The sequence below is a fragment of the Cyprinus carpio genome, chromosome B11 (assembly GCF_018340385.1).
Source record: "Cyprinus carpio isolate SPL01 chromosome B11, ASM1834038v1, whole genome shotgun sequence".
Classification (NCBI taxonomy): domain Eukaryota; kingdom Metazoa; phylum Chordata; class Actinopteri; order Cypriniformes; family Cyprinidae; genus Cyprinus; species Cyprinus carpio.
The window spans coordinates 7852580-7873877 of record NC_056607.1 but is presented as its reverse complement, the minus strand read 5'-3'; the positions used below and the strand labels follow the sequence as shown (position 1 = coordinate 7873877).

Sequence of the window (21298 nt, the reverse complement as noted above, 5' to 3'; positions counted from 1 at the left end):
TAAACAGACAACACATTTTTATTTCTGTCTGCACAACAGATAAGCTCTTTTTCCCAGGATTGAGCCATGAAAGGAGCATTTGGAGCCTGCAGGGGCTGAAGGGACAGAAAGTCGGGGTTTTGTGTACAAGCAGCTGGAAATCTTGGGCAAGCAGGCAGGCCACGGCAAGATTACAAATGACCGGCGACAATAAAATGTACAAAACGCCCAGAGGCAGCTCTCAGAAAAGTGCTAGGCTCTACATTTTATTTACCAACTCCAGGCGTCTACAGAGCCTTACGTCACAATCCATCAGTCAGATCGCTTCATTCAGTAACGTGTCGTGACCCACCGAGCACCCTACGGTAAGCTGAAAGAAACTTTATTATACAACCTAGATTTCAGTTTCTTTTTCAACTTCTCTGCTGACTCGGCTCCTATAAACGCACGGTGTTAATCCGCAAGGGCTGCACGTTTTTTCCATTGGCGTGACTTTGACCGGGGCTGAAGTATGGATAAAGTTTAGCTAGAAACTTTTCTCGGTAGGTGTAGAGCCAGGACATGTCGTCAGCGTTGTAGAAGACCAGCAAACCTTTGGGGTAGTCCAAGTAGACGCCCACTTTCTCGAGTTTGCTCTTTACGTTGAGGCGCGTCCAGGGCTCGGTGCAAGCGCTGTATTGGTTACCGTCGTGCATGACGATGCAGTAGAAGCCTCTGCTGGGCTGGATCTGAATGCTGCCCTTGCGGTTGACCGTCTCGTTGGCCACGCCGATCATCCACTGGGTTTTCTCGGACACCATCACCTCCCAGTAGTGGACGCCCGCAGAGAAGCCCTCAGCTCCCAGCACTGACACCTCAACGTCGAAGCGGCGCGGTGAATCCTGCAGGGGCTGTGGATGCAGGTTCCCGTACGCAACGATGGTGCAATCGTCTGACAATATGAGCCGCTGGTGAGCAGTGATGGGGTCCATGGTTAAAGCAGCAGGCACTATGAACATAAGGATAGAGGAAATGAAAATCAGTGCATTTAGAATCAGTCCAAAATAAGCTTGCTATCACCTGTTATATTACAGCAGGTAAACGTACATAAAAATAAACTAAAAATAATAATAATAACAAATAAAATATAAAATATGTATAAAAATATGAAAAAACATTAACATAACAAATACAAATATAACCATACATAAAAATAAACAAAATATCTAAAAAATAAAAAAGTATAAAAAAGAATTTTGCGCATATATATGAAAAACAAATCAGTAAATATGAAATTAAATTAAATTTTAAAAATAAGAATTAACAGAAAAAAACTACAAATATAAAGTAAAAAAAATATATAAATAAAAATGAATAAATAGAAACTAAAAATAAACATTTCTAAAAACTATTTTTATTTTTTAATATATTTAAAAATAAAATAATCAAATAATTATAAAAATGAAGATCAATAAATTAAAAATATTATATATATATATATATATATATATATATATATATATATATGTGTGTGTGTTTGATATATATAGTGTATATAAATTATGTGTGTGTGTGAGAGTGAAAAATACATTTAAAAATCAATAAATATAAAAATTAAATGAATAAATTTAAAAATAAGAATGAATAGAAAAACAATAATTAAAAATAAAAATAGAAATAAAATATCTAAAAAAAATACAAATAAATAAATACATTTCTAAAATACAACTATTTTGAAAATATATTTAATTAATTAAATCATTATAAAATTAAAAATGAATAACAAATAAGTAGACCTTTTATATTAATTGACAATTAAATGATAATATAATTTTCTATGACTTTAATACCTCCAGAAAGCGTTTACCCCACAATCATAGCCAGATTACCACCTTGGGTGTGAATAAAATTTACAATAATTCAACTATTGTCATCAAATCATTTACTGTTCCTTAACAAATCAAATTGCTCTTTTGTTACTGGTCTTATGTATTGATCTAATCAATTCCCTAAAGGGTAGTTTAGAAAGATATGGTTTGCCTTTGGGTGTCTATATGTGGACATCCATAGAAGACAAAAAGGTCACAGTGGTCTAGCGGTTTGTGCATGTGCTTTGTGGGTTTTTACCTAAATATCCCATTCCACCTCTTCACCACTTCCTTTTTACTCTCTCTTCTATACTTATCAAAGAGAAAAGCGGCACAAAGACTAAATGAGCAGCCAGAATGGGTGTTTGGGGAGGTCAATCTTGTCAATCAAAAGCGCTGACACAATTATTACCTGAGATGGTGAAATAACACACCTCTGAAACCCATCAACACACTCCCTCTAATTCATTATCGGTCAGGTCGCTTAAAGCTTACAATCCTTTGTGTTCAAACACTTTAAGATCCATCCAGCAATCAGAATACAAGAACAGGCCAGGAGCAAAAGTGTCTAAAGTTTGCAGCACTGGCCACAGTTTTAGCGCTGCTGCCAGGCATTGAGTACTTTGTTGAAGAAGGCAAAATAAACTCCACCCATCAGCAGCTGCCTGGCTGGTAATGCCTGCAGCCGATAGTCTGCAATGCCCATTATGGTGCCAGCCTGCTGTGGGTTCAGTGGTGGGCAAGTGTGCCAAAGAAATGGACTGAGAGAAGCGCAAACCCTGGACAGAGAACAAGTTTCCTGCATACAGACAAAAACAATAAACACAAGCCACTAGCTTGGACATGAAAAAGAGACGCGAGCCAAGCAGTTGCAACATTACGATATGCAGGACGCCAAGATATAATTCTGGAAAACTGAGCTATGATCTAAGATTAAGAAAGATGATGAGGAAATATGGGGAGAAAAAGAAGAACGCTTATCTAGAGCAATCACTTATCAGGCATGTTATGCATTCTTTTGCATTGCACATACCACTAGTGTTTTTTTTACAAGTGAATTTTTAGGGTTTGTATGAAATTAGGCTGGAACATTCACTGTGCAACAATGCTGGCTAGTTTGCCTGCGGTCCAAAGATGGGCATGTCTGCCAGAGACCAGAGACGAAGAGGGAAATTTGCAAAATATTTTTGTCTTGGCTATTTAAAACCTTCATAACAAATGGCAGCACCAGAAGCCGGTCCGGAGGATAGGATGTCAACATTTTCACTCTTTGACATTGGCAGTTTGCGCTTCAGGTAACCTATAAATAATTTAACCTCTGTCGCCTTGCTTTCGATCTATCTCTTCCTGTCCTCGCTCTTTCAGAGTCACACAAAACAAAACAAGCACCAGTAACCGGCTTTGGATTCAGAAAGTGCCGAAAAATATCAATGTTCAGGTTGGGAGGGGAAAATAAATAAATAAATAAATGATGGAAGGGAAAAAAGGATATAAATATATATATAGGGCTGGGTATCGATTCGAAAGCATTCGGAACAGTCTGCTCTCTATAGCTCTCGTGGTACTGTAATACACAGATCAGTCTGCACAGTCGGTCCGTATCAAGCCGAACACACCTACTAGTTTACACCGCTTACACTCAGAAATGTGGCGCACACGTGAGGCTGTAGTGTGAATGTGTCCCAGCCCCCTTAGAGTTAAAGGCTAAATTAACACTGGTGCGTTTTTGTTTCAAAATGAAAACGATTCTCGTCATACAGGCGTTTCCACTGCTTTTCAAGACGGCTTTCCACTATCTTCAACAAACGACAAGCGACAGACCAGAAGTCATTTATTTCCAAAGGAGAGTAGTGCGGGAGCTGCGTGGAGTTCTGATCATATGCAGATGTCCGTTCATACTACACGACCTAAAGAGCCTGTCATGTGACCATTCATGCACACTGTAGCATCATGCTACGTAGGACAATAAATAAGATTTATATTCCAATTTTACTCAAAACTCACTTTAAACCACCACTGAGTGTTTGTAGTAACTTCTGATTGCTCTTGTGTGAGTTTTGGCCATGTAATGTTCCTGAGATATGTTATTACCTCGGAGTCAGAGCAGCGATCATTGAAGAGAGAACACAGGCAGACGTCGCTGGAAGCTGCTAACGCTCATCAGTAAATCAGTGGAAAATGAATAGAATTGATTATTCTACCTGAGCTATGCATTTTAAAACGAACACTCACTCGTGTAAAGCCTAACAGATGTGTAAGCTTAAGACTATTTGAGCTTTATTAAAACTATCTGCATTGATTTATTGTGTTGGTTACATTGTGTGTGTGTGTGTGTGTGTGTGTGTTTGTGTGTGTGTGTGTGTGTGTATGTATGTATGTATGTGTGTATGTATGTATGTATGTATGTATGTGTATATATATATATATAAACTAAAAAGTAAATAAATATAAACGAATTATTAACAAATAATAATATCAATATTATTTACAATAAATAAATCTAAAAAATAAATACATAAATTATGTTTATTAAATATTTTTAAACACATTTTTACACTTTTTTTATAAATTACGATAATATAATTTTATAGGACTGTGTATAAAACTTTCAATATTTGTATGCTCAGTAACTGGCTTTGGATTCAGAAAGTGGCACACATATTTCTGTTTAGGTTGACAGGCAAAAAAAAAAAAAGATATTGGAAATGTCTATATGGAAATTCAAAAAACTCAATGCCAGTACAGAAAAAAAGCGGCGAGTGCAGCAGTATGGAAGGAAGGATTTGAACTGGATTTGTTTCATGTGACAGGCTGAGCGTCGCCCCTTGCCCATTTCTGTCGGTATAAAGGACGCTGATAAATTGGAGAAGTGATTGAGAGAGTGAGATATTCCCTGCTGTGTTATTTTAAATAATGCTCTGCCTCAGGTGGCTACCGAGGGAGAATACAGATGGAGGAGGCCTGCAGCGCTTCTCACCGCAGCTATTAAAACAGCCCACTTGTGTGGAGCTCAATCAGACAGGTATTATCTCATTCACAGAGCTGTAAACACACAGGTTGTGTTTGTGCTGATTAGATCATTTCTAATTGGATGCACTAATACATACACAATGATTAGTATTAGATATTTGGACATGATTAATAGATTATTAATGTGCAACAGATGAACAAATAACAACAGGCTATTCAATGAGAAGTCATTTCTTTGTGAACAAAATGTAGTAATGCTTAATACTCGCTGATATGATGCTAGGTTGATGCTGTTCAGTTGCTAAGGTCTCCTGAATAGTTGCTATGGTGTTCTGGGTAGGTGGTTATGATATTCTGGTCTCTAATTGTTTTTTTTTTTTTTTTGTCCTTTGTTTCTTTTGCCCTGTTTATGTGGCCACCAAGTAAAAACAGTCATCTGATCAAGGGTTATTACTGTTAACTAATACTATTTAAAAACAAATAATAAATAATAATAATAATAATAATAATAATAATAAAAGGTACATGGGGAAATAAAACTGAAATAGCTGAAATTAAATAAAATAAAAAATTAAACAAAGATTAGAAACTTTGCTTTGGCAAATAACTGAAATAGGTTACTTAATAACTAACTGGAAACAAATAAAACATAAAACTGAATTATAACAAAATAATTTAAACTTAAATATTTGTAAAAATATGTAAAAAAAAGAAAAAAAAAAAGAACAACTAATAAAAATGCCCAAAACACTAAATTATTTAAAAAAATAAAAATAAACAACATATATAAATATTTAAAAAAATTGAAAGCAATTTAAGATAATATTTTTATGTTAAAGGGTTAGTTCACCCAAATATTAAAATTATGTCATTAATCACTCACCCTCATGTCGTTCCAAACCCGTAAGACCTCCGTTCATCTTCGGAACACAGTTTAAGATATTTTAGATTTAGTCCGAGAGCTTTCTGTCCCTCCATTGAGAATGTATTGTATGGTATACTGTCCACGTCCAGAAAGGTAATAAAAACATCTTCAAAGTATAGTGAATCAGAGGTGACATCAGAGGGTCCCCCACGTTAGAATTTTTTGAAGCATCGATAAATACATTTTGGTCCAAAAAATATCAAAAACTACGACTTTATTCAGCAATTGACTTCTTCTCCCGGGTCTGTTATAGGATGAGCGCGTTCACACTCACATCCGGTTCGCGCAACGAAATCACTCGAGTAACCGGATCTTCTTGAACCAGTTCACCAAATCGAACTGAATCGTTTGAAACGGCTCGCGTCAACAATAAGCATTAATCCACAAATGACTTAAGCTGTTAACTTTTTTAACATGGCTGACACTCCCTCTGAGTTCAAATAAATCAAAATCCGGAGTAATTCATTTACTCAAACAGTACACTGACTGAACCGAGCCAGGATAACGAACGAAACATTGACTCGTTCTCGAGTCAAGAACCGTTTCCATCGGTTTTTTTGGATCACCCGGTAGTGATGGGAAGTTTGCTGTTCTTTCTCTCCGCGAACCGGTTTCTTTCGGACAGTTTGATTCAATAAAACCGGTTGCCGAAAACGGTTCACCAGTTCTTTGACGCGCTCGACAGTAACACGCTGACTTCATTGGCGATGATTGCCCTTGATTCAAGCCTTCGGTTTACCCGCGCCTCATAACATTAGCACAGAATCAGTTCAGAATCAATCACCAAAAGAACCAGTTTCAGTTCAGACGCGCTGTGTGTCAGTCTGGCTTCCACGCATGCGCAGTATCATCAGCTCCTCGGTTCTCTCGAACTCCGGACGCGCGTCCGACAGAAACTGGTTCTTGACTCGAGAACGAGTCAATGTTTCGTTCGTTATCTGGCTCTGTTCATTCTGTCAGTGTGCGGTTTGAGTAAATGAATTACTCCGGGATATTGGTTTATTTGAACTCAGAGGGAGTGTCAGCCATGTTAAAAACAAGTTTAACAGCTTAAGTCATTTGTGGATTAATGCTTTCTTGTTGACGCGTAACCGTTTTCAAAACGATTTGGTATCATTGTTCGATTTTGGACGATGAACTGGTTTCACGAAGATCCGGTTACATCGAGTGATTCGTTCACAAGAAACCGGGTAATCTTCGATCGCGAACGAATCGGATTTGAGACGTGATGAACGCGCTCCATAACGCCCTTGATTCCCGGGGAGAAGAAGTCAATGCTGAATAAAGGTAGTAGTTTTTGATATTCTTGGACCCAAAATGTATTTTCGAATGCTTCAAAAAATTCTAACGGACCCTCTGATGTCACATGGACTACTTGAAGATGTTTTTTATACCTTTCTGGACGTGGACAGTATACCATACATACATTCTCAATGGAGGGACAGAAAGCTCTCGGACATAAATCTAAAAATATCTTATACTGGTGTTCCGAAGAGGAACGGAGGTCTTAACGGGTTTGGAACGACATGAGGGTGAGTCATTAATGACATAATTTTAATATTTGGGTGAACTAACCCTTTAATATAAACAAAATACATTATAAACTATAATAATACTAATAATAATGATAATAATAATAATAATAATAATAATAATAATAATACTAAAACAACACTGGTCTGATTTCTGATTTCACACGTTCCCTCAATAAACCAAAAAACCAGAGGTATTATTCATATTTATTATCAAAAATTATAGCACAAAGTATTTAAAATTCTAAAACCCTCTCAATCCAACTGCTAACTACATGACAGAAGCTAATGGCTCTATGCAAATTAAAAGTTTCTTGTATGAAACCAAGCCACCATAATCTTGACCCACCTAGTCTATAATTAATAAAGTAAATGAGCTCCAACATGACAGCAAACAAGATTGAAATTAGTGTCTGCACCCAATAGAAAGGGCAACGGGCTTTAGTCCTGCAGTGTGCGCTTGGCTGAATACATTGCAAAATGGATTTTTCACTGTTCTGAATGATTATGCCTGGAATATAAGCACATGATAATGCTGAGAGGCTGGAAAGCATTTGCTCAAAACAAACAAACATACTAGTTCAAAGTTTTCCAAACAGGATTCACATGGGAATCTCACAAACCCCTCGCAGTTCCTTCATAAACCCTGTTTGGGAAGGCTAGATCTAGTATATTCGTGCAGATTACTGAATGCTAACATTATCATGAGCTTAATTTCCAGGCTTAAGCATTCAGAACATTGATCAACTCAATCTGTAGTGAATTTTTTTGCTTCCGGGAGGGATGTAGCTGTTTTCCCAATGACACATAGCTACTATTAAAAATGCAATTCTATTGTTCTGGCGCATTACCTGGCGATATATCCAGAAAAAGAGACTTCCAGATTGTATACTGTAGTGGCCCCATGTATTTGGATGTTGGGAAGTCTTCATAGGTGAGGTTGGTTTCGTGGATCTTTCCCTTTATTCTGCAGAGACAGAGGACAACAACTGCATTATTCAAATTCAACACTGGCAACCCACCAAACCCCAAGCCGATTCTTCCTCAAAGGCTTCCAAACACTCGTTTTTGAATCGTACTGTGTTTTCTACATAGCTGTGCTGCCCCTGCAAAGTCAAACAGCTCAGATTCGCCGTTGGGAGTGAGGTCAATGTGGGCAACACTGCAGACCACTTTCATTAATTGCAAGCAACATTATCATCTTATTCATTCCCATATGGCTAACCCATCCCCTCCATCATTCCCAAAATAAAAAGACTGTTTACACACCCCATTCAGAAATGCAGTTCTCAAAATACAGTCTTAAACTTTAAATATTTTTGCTGTATAATAGGGCTAGATATGTGGAATCATAGCAACACCTGTCATCTAATAAATCACAAAACCCTTTGTTCTTCTTGATATCAAGTCGTCTGCAGCTTTCAAATTTTTATTATGAAATTCAAACAAAACAAACACTGCTTTGATGCACTTTGTGAAGTGACCAGATCGCTGTAGACGTATTTCTCTTGGCTGCACCGATACTAGTAATAGCACAAAATAAACATGAATGAACATCAGATAGAATGTCGACTTAATGAAACCTAGTCGTGCGTACTCGTTTTTGAATCGTACTGTGTTTTCTACATAGCTGTGCTGCCCCTGCAAAGTCAAACAGCTCAGATTCGCCGTTGGGAGTGAGGTCAATGTGGGCAACACTGCAGACCACTTTCATTAATTCAAGCAACATTAATCATCTTATTCCATTCCCATATGGGTAACCCATTCCCCTCCCATCATTCCCAAATAAAAAGACTGTTACACACCCATTCAGAAATGCAGTTCTCAAAATACAGTCTTAAACTTTAAATATTTTTGCTGTATAATAGGGCTAAGATATGTGGAATCATAGCACACCTGTCATCTAATAAATCACAACCAGCTTTGTTCTTCTTGATATCAAAGTCTCAGCTTTCAAATTTTTATTATGAAATTCAAACAACAAACACTGCTTTGATGCACTTTGTGAAGTGACAGATCGCTGTAGACGTATTTCTCTTTACTACTAGTAATAGCACAAAATAAACATGAATGAACATCAGATAGAATGTTAAATGAAACCGTACAACTTATCAAAATATATCTTGTCTCATGTAATCGCTCAGTGTTTCAACCGCAGAAAGGCGTCAATAAAACAGTTTGTAAACAATGTTATGTAACGTTACATTTACATTAAAAAGCCATAATTACATTAATGACCATAGCTAGACCGTTATCTAGAAAAACAAACTCTAGAGAGGAGCAGTTTGCTAAAAATATGTACTGTCTTATCCATTCATGATTTTTTAACCTATATATTATTTCCCTAACCTGTTCTTCAATGTTTGTTTGAATAAATTTGTCATGAAAACAAGTTACGACAGCCACCGTTTGAATATTTATATAAAAAAAACCTGAAGAAGCATGAATTTATAATTAATACATTTTTATTATATCATTAAAACATTATCAATGATATTATTGTAAATAAAAAATGATGTTCAATTTAATTCAATAAAGTTCGAAAATTTTTGGAAAATTTTAACCCTCTGCAACCCTAGAAAGAATAGAATAGAGTAGAGTAGAATAGAATATCAAATTTGACAGAATTAAGCTCAAAATGGAATCAAATTGCAAGCTTGTGAATTTAAATCAAATCGAATTTTTTTTGTCAACATCCAGCCCTACTGATTAGGCTTCAATAATCTTTCTACTTCCTAACTAACCTTAACCTAGCCTGTTCCTCAGTGATCTCGCTTCTGTCTGTGACATACGGCAAAGGGCAATGGTCACATACATAAGTCAAATAACCTGACTTGCCTTGGTAGCTTCCACCAGCAATACCCTCCACGAATCACTTGCTCCCTGACCAGCGGTTACAAGAAAAAAGACAAAACGTTTTAGACCAGAGAATCTCAAACTACCATACAAAACACCCTCAACACACGCTCACCCACTCCTCTCTGATTCACACGCCCTCCTCAGTACCTGTCTGACGTCAGGGCTATCCCTTCCAAGAACTCGTGACGGCTGGTCTCACTGAGTCGCTCCTGAAGGATCTGGATCCCTTCCTTGACATCACGGAGCTGCTGGCTGTAGCGCTGGATCTTGTGTTCGATATCAGACAGCGTGCGCGCCGTATCCGCCTCCAGCTCCTCCAGCATGCTCTTCTGTCGTTCTCGCAGGAAGCGGTGAAGTCGCTCGAATGCTTCGCCGATTGTAGCACGAAGGCTCTTCGCTGATGACTATGAAGTAGAGAAGAGAAATTTAAGACTAGACTAAGAGCCTAGAATTAAAATAGTACACAGTCACAAATAACAACCCTTCACCACCCACTGTGCACACACTAACTGAGATGTCAATCAAGCATGTTTGTTTTAGACCAAGTCTTTACTCTAGGGCAAATGGGGAGCATATTATTATTATTATTATTTTTTTATGAAATTGATATTCTGCAAGGATGCATGATATTGACCAGAAGTAATATATATATATATATATATATATATATATATATATATATATATATATATATAATGTATGTATGTATATATATATATAATATATATATATATATGTATGTATGTATGTATGTATGTATATATATATATATATATATATATATGTGTGTATATATGTATATATATATATATATATATATATATATATATATATATATATATATATATATATATATATATATATATATATATATATATATATATATATATATATATATATATATATATATATATATATATTAATATATATTAAAGTTTCCACTAAAATATTAAGCAACACGTTTCCAACATGATGATTATGATAAATATTTCTTGAGCAGCAAATCATTGTATTAGAATGAGTGACACTTAAGACTGGAGTAATGATGCTGAAAATTCAGTTTTACATCACAGGAATAAACAGAAAACTGATTTTAAATCATAATAGTATTCCACAAAAAAAAAAAAAAAAAAAAAAAAAAAAAAAAAAAAAAAAAAAAAACTAAATAATAAAATTGAATAAAATTAAATAAAATATAAAATAAAAATCTACTGACCACAAAAATACTGAAATTTTACAAAATTACTCTGCTGTAGCCATCTCATGATTATAAACACTTCTGTCAAACAATCCATTTAAATAATTGGAACAAGCTGACAGTTCTTTTGCCTACAATAGTGTTCACTAATTCAATATTTTTTCCACCAGAATTGTAAATTATAAAGAAATAACTTCCCATTTTTAGGCAACGTTCTGCAACAATCAAAGGATAAAACAGGCCTAACTAAAAGATTCATGCTTTTATTATGTGTCTACCTGATACAAAATGAATGCATCAAGTTAAATTTGATTATCAAATCTACAATACTGATTCCCATGTATTGGTGAGATAGTGTGCTTGACAATTGTCAAAGATAATGCTGTGCACAGTTAGAGAAGTCTAAGACTAGTGTTTCAAGTAAATGACAACCTACACAGGGACAACATGATCAAGAGACCTGTCCTAACCAGGTATAACATGACAAGTTTCCACCATCAAGTAATTTGTGAGTCCTAAATAAAATACAGCTTGAGGTGACAAAACCACAGACATATCTGATATTTAAAATACAATTGGAGTGTAGAGCGTGGAGTTACCCGTGACGAAGAAAATGAGAATTCAGCATATAATGTCTTACTGTGGATTCAAATTGTTAAAAGATAAATTAAGAGAGAAAATGATCTGGTTAGGACACAGCAAAAAGCATTTAATTTTAAAACCACGGTACTTATATTTAAATGTTTCTGTATTCCTATTAAATGATCATATAAATTATTATATATATTTTTAATTTTTATGTATAGTTACTGTTTTAATACTGTTTTAAATTTTGGCAGTCTCTCAGTGTATTGTAGTGGGCTGTCAAGCAAGTGCAAAGTGCCGCATCATTAGAGACGGGGTCTAATAGTCAGAGGAATTGGCATTAGGTTGCTCCTCCTCCAATCTACTGGGTTATCGTAGGACAGCCTCCATGGGAAGGACATGATTACACATGCAGACGGGCAGATGAGCATGGAGATAAAAGCAGCAGGGGTCGATGCGGAACGTAAAAGAGAATTGTGAAACTAGCCAACAAACTCAGCATTGACCGAAACAGAGGAAAACAAGTCGAAGAGAGATAAAACGAGACGTTTCTGAGGAAGCCGATCATCTCCATTAAAGTGTAAAGAACATCAGCTACAGTCGACGGATCAAAGATCTGAAATCTCAAGGTCGAATCGATGCATGACCGAAACCGTTCCACCGATGGCCATCCATACAAACAAGGCAAGCCGCAGATTTTCATTTATTTCTTCCCTATAATAAGAGCTGGATAAAACCACAGACTTCACCGATGACTAGATTACTCCTACTAACAAATGAAATAAAAGACTTGTTCCACTTCTGTCTTTCCAATGGGAAATGTGATTTCCTTGCCACCAGGAAGATGAAATCCTATTAAGATCACGTCTCTCTGTGGCGTCGTTTGCATCGGCTGAGTCAGCCCACCTGGTGTCGCCTGATGGATGATTGGGTGGTGCTGGTCTCCCCGTGGGCCACGCTGTCTCGAATGGGCTCTATTTAAAGCCAGTAAACACGTGCCATGAGCCTACCGCTACTCGGCCTCCCAGCAGTCTGCTTGCGACGACATCTGCTAATCAGACACATCTTTCCTTGGGGTCTTCCATTCAGATATGACATCAGCACTTCAGACGAGAGGGTCTGTCAGCAAGCATGCCACTGAGCTAAATCTGGAGCACGCTAGCGGGGAGGTGGCAACAAGTTAAAAAGGAGCTAACATAAACTAGAGGTATTTTTGACACGAGCTACATGCTAGAGAAGCAAAACTGTTTTCAACATTGATAATAATAATAAAAGTTTCTTGATCATTAAATCAGCATGTGACACTGAAGACTGGAGTAATGATACTACACACTGTACATTAACATTTAATTCATTAGTTAAACTGCCAATGAAAAATTCTTCTAAAGCATTTATTAATCTTATTAATCAAACTGAATAATAATAATAGTATGAACAACTAATAATAATATTGATGTTTGCCTCAGAACCACTAACAATATCACAAAGTAACTTCACATGATCTTTAGTCTAACACAGCACTGAATTAGCTACTTTATTATCATTTAGAAACAACAAGCCCACTTAATTACTGCATTCAGTTTCCTCAATAAATCTCCTTCTCAAAAGGTTGTGCTGTGACAGCTCTTATCTCTACAGGAGAGTCTGGGCTGCATTTTGCCTTGATGGTTCTGAATGTCAATGTCAAGCGTCGGGCTCTTCGTAAGCATCTTAAGGCACCGCATCAATAAATTCAGACAGGATACGACTGGCTGGTCAATGCGAACATCTACATTTTCAGCAGACAGCCTGGGAAAGAACTGAAAGATACTTAGGTTTAATCAGCTTTCAAGATAAATATGCAATCTGTGAGATCAATGAAACGAAAACACGGTCTGCTTCCACAAAATGCAATCACTGAGATACAAGTCGAGTTTAAATCGACTTAAGAGACTACAAGGAATTTGTTCTTCGAAAATTCATGACATGTAATATTCAACGTGGCCTACCATCCATTTTACTTCTGCAATATGAGACTGTACAACAGGAAACTTTTTTTTTGTAAAAATAAACATTTTTGTGAAATGTGAAAATGAATTGGATTGTCAGCAGTGGGTCTACATGACCAGTCAGAGAGGACAGGTTGGAAAAGAAAAAAAAAGGGCTTGGTGACATCGGTCCTTATAGACATGAAGCAATTTATTATATTTTAATGAAAGATTATGAAGACAAACTTTTTTTTCTCTCTGGAATAACATGTACTGATGAATCACTCACAATATAACCAGGAACTTGTAGTATGAAATGGTAAAAAAAATGTAATTACTTCTGGTCTAACCAGCACAACTGGTACTACCCGTGACATAAGTATACATTGATTGGCCAAACGCGTACAAAAACGCCCTCACCCGCCATAATTTAAAATGCTGTGTAAACATACTGTAAACATTGTGTCAACTTATTTTGCAAGTTTGGAGAACAGCGACAGATGGACGGACGCAAAAAAAAAAGTTAGCAAATGTAGCACTGCCAGTTGTCGTTGGAGATTCTCAGTCCTCCTTCTCGTTCTTTCAATTGCTTTACGTATATGTCGACATTCCATGTCTATTATTGTGAAACCTGCAAGACACAACAAAATCACAGCTCCAATCACAGTCGTCCATGCACCTGTTGTTAACGTTGTTCTTCTTTCTTTTTATCGTTGAACGCCGTGCACAAATGACGTTGCTGTCGACCGGCTTACGTCAATTACTAGTATACACTGTCGGTGCGAATGCAACCCCTTTAATGGTACTGGGAAATAGTTCACGCAAAATCGTCCCAGTACTTTAGTACCGTACATTTAGTTCTGGAACTAAAGCGTTGCGAAAGTCCAGTGTGAAGTTTCCCAAGTCAGTGATGATTTTGGGTGCCGTGACATCTGCTGGTGTTGGGTCCAAAAGTCAAGTCAAGTCCAAAGTCAATGCTGATTTCCTTTTCCAGCAGGACTTTAGCACCTGCCCACAGTGCCAAAACCACTTCTAACTGGTTTGCTGACCATGATATTACTGTGTTTGATTGGCCAGCCAACACGCCAGACCTGAACCCCATATGGAATCTATGGGATATTTTCAACAGAAAGATAAGTAACAGTCGATCCAACAATACAGACGAGCTGAAGGTTCACAGTGCCTCAGCAGTGCCACAGGCTGATCGCTTCCATGCCACACCTCACTGATGCTGGAATTTGTGCTAAAGGAGCCCCGACCAATTACTGAGTGCATAAATGAACTTACATTAAAGAACTTGAACTTTTCTGTTTTGCAAATCCTTTTTTTTAATTGATCTTAGGAAATATTCAAATATTTTGAGATACTGGATTTTTTGATTATCATGCTGTAAGCTCTAATCATCAAAATTAAAACAAAAAGAACTTTTGAAATGTTTTACTTTACATTTAATGAATCTAGAATATATGAAAGTTTCACTTTTTGAAACAAGTTTCCAAAAAAAATAAAAAAAAATTTTTCACATTATTCTAATTTTTAAAGGGATTGCACCTGTATATATTTAAAATTTATATATATAGTTGTATAACGCTCTAAAAATATACTCCTAAAAATAAATGGCTATATAAAAATACAAATATGTCTGTGTTATTAGTCAACTAATGAGTCCACAAACAAACATACCAGTAGGACTGCGGACAGTGTTGTACAAAATAAGACCAAATAAGACCAACACCAGAGGTCCACAGTGTCAGGAAGCTCTTCCTCCACAATAATCTCCAATTCCAAACGGCGAGATAATTAAAAAAGGGGTGAAGAAAACAGGGAGAGAGACAATGTTGCAGTATTGACTGTGGTGTCTCTTTTCACTGATTAAAACAAGGTGTCAAGATTAAAGACCTGCTCAATAAACCGGTTTGCTTGTTGGAAATTCAATGTCAACAGAGAAAGAGAGAGGAGAGATAGAGAGAGAGAAAAATGAGCAAGGGACAGAGTGAGAGACCTGCCATGAATCTGTAATGGCTGCAGTGAGCAGAATAAACTGTTTGTCAGCTGCATTTCGATTTCCACAAGACCTGATTCCAGATGTGCTTTCAGAGATTAAACTGGAGACGTGCTTTCAATATCAAGTCATAGTAATTTGAATAAAGGTGCTGAATTTGTGGATGACTGGTCAATAAATCACAGTTGGTCCAGCAAACTAGAATTGACCCTCTGGCATAAAACACTCAGCAATAAAGACTACTATACCTATTACATATCATAATATGATTCTGATTACAAGGGAGTGGAGCATTATTTAAAATGACAGCAGCAAACAGCACTCACTTCAATCGTTATATGGCTAGGGTCGGAACCTTAATGGAAGCCCACGGGAAAATTGTGCGTTTTATGGAGCACCAGGTTAAATTGGTGATTTTTCTCTTCAGAATAACATGCACTGACAGGAGTGTACCTTGGTTTCGGTGAGCTGTCTCTGCAGTAGCTGCAAAGCCTCCGTATGACCCTTCTCACTGTCCTGTAGAGTCGTCAGCTGCTCCTTCATCTCCCTCTGTAAGAAAACCACAGCACAACAGATCATGTCATTTATTGCAAATTAATCTGGCAACCTCTGATCCAAAGTAATTAGTCTGAACTGCTTCCAAAGCCTTCCTAACATAGATACCATACTCTGACAGCAATAAATGTGATGTTACTGAAGCTGCACACAACCCTTCATTGCATGACCGTCTAAAATAAAAATCACTGAGCTTGATGTTATTAGGAAAGCACACTTTTCTGGCACTTGGATCCTTATCTTTAGTATATAGGACCTAAACGGTGTGTCAGACTGGAAGTAAGCTCCATTAATGGCTTAACAATGAGAATGATTTCAATTTGCTTCAAGTCTGATTTAATGCCCTTGGTCTTAACGTCCCGAGTGCTGATATCTGATAAACCTTTTATGACTGAAATAGGCTATATTGCTATAATTCGGTCCTTTCATGAATGGTTTTTATCTAGACTGGAAGTTTCAAATTTTAAAAAGGTACAGAGAAAGGTGGCTTTATTGTTGCAGGCAAAAAATAGAGAAGAGAGAAAAAGCAGAAATTAATAAATAAACAGCGAGTCTCCAGAGAGCTCTGTGTCAGGGAAGTGGGTCTGTGCTGCAGTGGACGTGGCAGAATCGGGACGACGGGCCATGTTTGCTCGCCTAGAGGCAGAATAGGAACAGGCAAAAAGCACCAGCCCCATTACAATACACCAGAGCCAGAGCTCATCTGTGTAACACACACATATTAATATATATTAGAGCTGTGCAAGTTTGGCTATAAAAAAAAAAAATCACGATTTTGGTTATATTTAGGTTATACCTCAATTAATTGTGCATATCTACATTCTTCATGTGTTCAATACTTTTTCCCTGGGTCATTCTACTTTATTACACAGAACTTAATTGTATTGTTTTCTTTGTATGTATGGATTACTTGGGCTGTTACCGACATCTGGTGAAAATTTCATGTCAACAGCACCTTTAGAAATATATTTACTGAGAAAAATGGTGATGTGTTCAATACTTATTTTACCCGCTGTATATAAAACATTAAGGCATCATAAATGAACAAATCCTAAAGATTTTTTTGCCACACAAGTAAAACTGTAAATAACCGCTCACCTCTCGCAACAATAATCAGCATAATATTAAGCAGTAATCATGGCTGTAGCCTTAGCAAATGTGAGGGACGAGTTACAAAACAAAGCTTAATGCTTAAGGTTAGGGATTTAAACAAACCTCTAATGCTATAGTGTGCGTAATACTTGATGCTTGCCTTGAGAAACACCACTAACTGATGCTCTCATTGTTCCAGCTGGAAATGAACACCAATGAGGCCAGGTCACATATTTTAAAAACTAGATTATCCTGAAAAACAAATTCATCCAACATTCCAGTGTGATGTTGTTTTAATAAAGGTGATTCATTAAAAATGAACGAGATTACAATGAAATGCTTTTGGGATCAGTGCTGTTAACTGAAACTGAAACTATTAAAAATCGGTTTTGGTCATTTAAACAAAGCTGAAATAAATTAGAATATATTTATTAAAGGAAAAACTCATTTTAATTTAAGATTTTTTTCTTAAAAATACCAAATCTGAAATAAAATAAATTAAAGCTAAATAGAAATATTTAACAAAAACAGCTAATTAAAATGGCAAAAGCATAATAATAATAATAATAAAATAAAATCTGAAAATATAAAAAAGCTAATTATTATTTATTTTTAATTATTTATTTTTCCAAATAACTGTAATATAATTATATACTATAATACCATAGTATTTTTAATCCATACTACGTCGGTCAGTGTCTACCATTTATTTGGTTCCCAACATTATTCAAAATATCTGATTTTGTGTTCAACAGAAGAAACTTGAGGGTGAGTAAATGACAGAATTTTTATTTCTGGGTGATCTATCCCTTTAAAAAAAGTTAACCACAATCTGTCCGGCAGTATTATCTGACTGCAATGAGACTCAAATACAAGTGAACATTAAAACAGTTCTCAATTGTATCCTTTACAGGACAAAGAGCAGAAAAAAAAACTATTCCTTTCTTTATAAAGCTCATTACTTCAGGGAAATGCTGTTTGTACTCGACAAGTACCTAAATGCCCTTCCCAGCATCCAAATCGCTAAGTTTCAGTGTGCATACCTGACAGATGACAGCCGTCTCTAATGCATCAAGTAAAAGCAACATAACCAGCTAGTGCACTTAGGGAGAAAAACGAAATGGTTATTGGGTCATTAGACCATAAATTTTTTATGTGCCATTTACCTCCACCTTTAAAAAGTGTATCTAGAGAACTAACAACTTCTTGAAACAAAAATCTATCTATGAACTTGTGGCACAGAGTCAGCAAATGAATCATTTTTCCAGCGAATCGAGTTAGCATGCTCAAAATGTCTGAACAAAGGACTGAGTGTGCTGGTTTTAGCTGCATGGAGAGCACAGAGCACTTGAGGTCAGAGGCGGCCCACGTTTATATCAATCTGATCAGGCGAGAGGAACCTCTGACATGACATTTCCCCAGGATCCCCCACGGCAGGGGAAGGAGGTCACTGAAGGCCGATTGCAAGAATAAAACTTACTTCACTCTGGCTTAACTCATCTTTGCATTTGAGCAACATATTCAAATCAGATTTTGGTAAAAGCTCAACAGTGAATATCCACTTTTGCACTGACCAAGGTTTCAAAGATATGTTTAGAATATTTATGAAAGATACATACCACACTATACTATACTACACTGTATTATAATTAGGGTTGCAAAGGGGTGAAATATTTCCAGTAAATTTCAGAGTTCAGAAACTTTTCGCCCCTCTACAACCCTAATTATAATATATAAATATTATGAGAAAAAATAAATAAATGTTTAATCAATGAATACATTCAATTTAATAATTGAAATATATATAAATTAGGGCTGCACAAAATATTGTTTCTGCATCGATATCACGATATGCGCATCCACGATAGTCATATCGCAGGATGTGCGATGTTTAGTATACTGATTGTTACATTTATACTGATCGTAGACACTGTGTCTACACAGGACACAATTGCAGTACAGTAGGGGTGTAACAATTCACTCATTTTATTTTATTCTTGAAACATGATTTTTGAATCGCAAATCGCCGATTTCAGACAGTAATCGTTTAAAACGCTAAGAATCGAATGAGTTGCGATTTCTATAGCGATTCAATGCTTTCAAAATATATACACATTAAATTACTACAAGCACAAATTAATGACTACCTTGAACAGTGCTCGTGCCTCGCATCTCTCCCTCTTGTGCTCCACTATTTAGCACCTGTGTCTGGCACAGGATTGCGCTCACGGTCAGTTCGTCTCACCGACACATTGTTTGAGCAGCTGATGTGTGATCTCTCCTTAATACTCATGGCCAGTAATGCTATAGTCAAGTAGTTTTACTTTTCTGTAGTTTTTTAATGGCTCTCTGCATCTTACCGATGACGTTACCTGAGCAGTCGAAAGCTGTGTATTTATTGCATGGATGGAGCAAAAATGTAAGTGTCGGAAGCAAATGCACAGTTCCATTGAATGATAAATGTGTTTTAACAATGTTGTTGAACTGAACGTACGAAGGAAACTGTTAAAATAACCACAGCCTTAACAACAACCTTGAAATAAGAGCGCAAGGTTTATCTGATAATCAGATGCATGAAAGTAGCATTTGTTGCTTTAGCAACCAGACACTGGAAGCATTTTCTTTCAGAATCATCATTCACAGATGGAGAAGAAAAGTTAAATACTATAGCATTTTATTTTATGAAAATGCGATAAAGAAGTTTTCGCTCTGAAACAGAAGTGATGTCGAGCTCATAGAACTGAAGACGTGCCAGGCTATATCTGCAGCTAAGCTGAATAAAAAGCAGAATGAACTGATGAAACGTTAAGACAAAAAACTAAATAAATAAAATTTATGAATGATGCAGTGCTAATTGACATATCATTTATTACAGTACAGAAACTATAAAGTATATTTTCTACCTTATTCTGTGCCGAAAATTGAAAAAAAAACAACAACTGTTTGTAGTATATATAACAATCATAAAATTTCCATTAGGAAAAGATTACAGATTACAAATGATTGATTATTGTCCAGCAGTGTATTTGATTTCTTAAAGCAAATTCAAAGTAATAGATAAGAAGATAATTCCTTGTAAATAATAATAATAATAATAATAATAATAATAATAATATTTTATAATAATACATACATAAAATTATTGTATTTGACATTTCTGTCACTTCTGAGATGATGGCTACGCCCCTGGTGTAACAAAATGTTAGCCTATGCATAATACTTTTAAAGCTCTTTTTTAAAATCTTGTCTTACATACTGATTTTTAAATAAATTTGGTAGAAGAGCTACTGCAAGTGATTTTCTGTGCTGGAAATCTATTTATCCTTTGTTGAAACTTCCGTGTCTTCGTGGAGAGCGCAGGTCAAGGTTGCTTAGCAACGACAAAAGTCACAAAAGCGCGAGAAAGTGGCACGGCTGGCTTTTTCGAGATGGTCCTCACTGCAGAACACAAGATCCAGGGGGCGTGGTTGGATCCAGTTCCAACTCCTCCCACCTTACATATACCTAAACCTACCCGTCTCCACCTCCTGATCCCTAAACCCACCCTTCTCCACCCCTAAACCTAACAATCTCCACCCCCTAGATGGGGATCCAACCACGCCCCCTGGATCTTGTGTTCTGCAGTGAGGGGCTAATGGCTTTTTCCTATGTTTTTAGATGCGACATTTGAATGGCCCTGAAGTCTATCTATACTGAACACGACAAAGTGTCCTTTGCAAATCATTTGAACTTTGCATCAGTTCGCGTAATTTACAGCCGATTGTGTCCGGTGGAGCCACACAGATGT

At 36.5% G+C, this 21298-nt stretch overlaps 1 protein-coding gene across 2 annotated transcripts in view; it reads right to left on the bottom strand.

Moving 5' to 3' along the window:
* Nucleotides 1-21298, bottom strand: part of LOC109063788 (E3 ubiquitin-protein ligase TRIM62-like) — a 46033-nt gene continuing 24735 nt past the window's right edge. Inside the window, exons 3-7 of one of the 2 annotated variants that reach the window (XM_042733725.1) lie at nucleotides 16318-16413; nucleotides 10260-10516; nucleotides 10092-10136; nucleotides 8105-8220; nucleotides 1-967 (exon numbers count right to left, since the gene is read on the bottom strand). In XM_042733725.1, the coding sequence (XP_042589659.1) occupies nucleotides 417-967; nucleotides 8105-8220; nucleotides 10092-10136; nucleotides 10260-10516; nucleotides 16318-16413 (1065 nt within the window). In that variant the 3' untranslated portion in view covers nucleotides 1-416. The remainder of the gene's footprint in view (nucleotides 968-8104; nucleotides 8221-10091; nucleotides 10137-10259; nucleotides 10517-16317; nucleotides 16414-21298) is intronic. The other variant, XM_042733726.1, reaches the window with a different exon arrangement.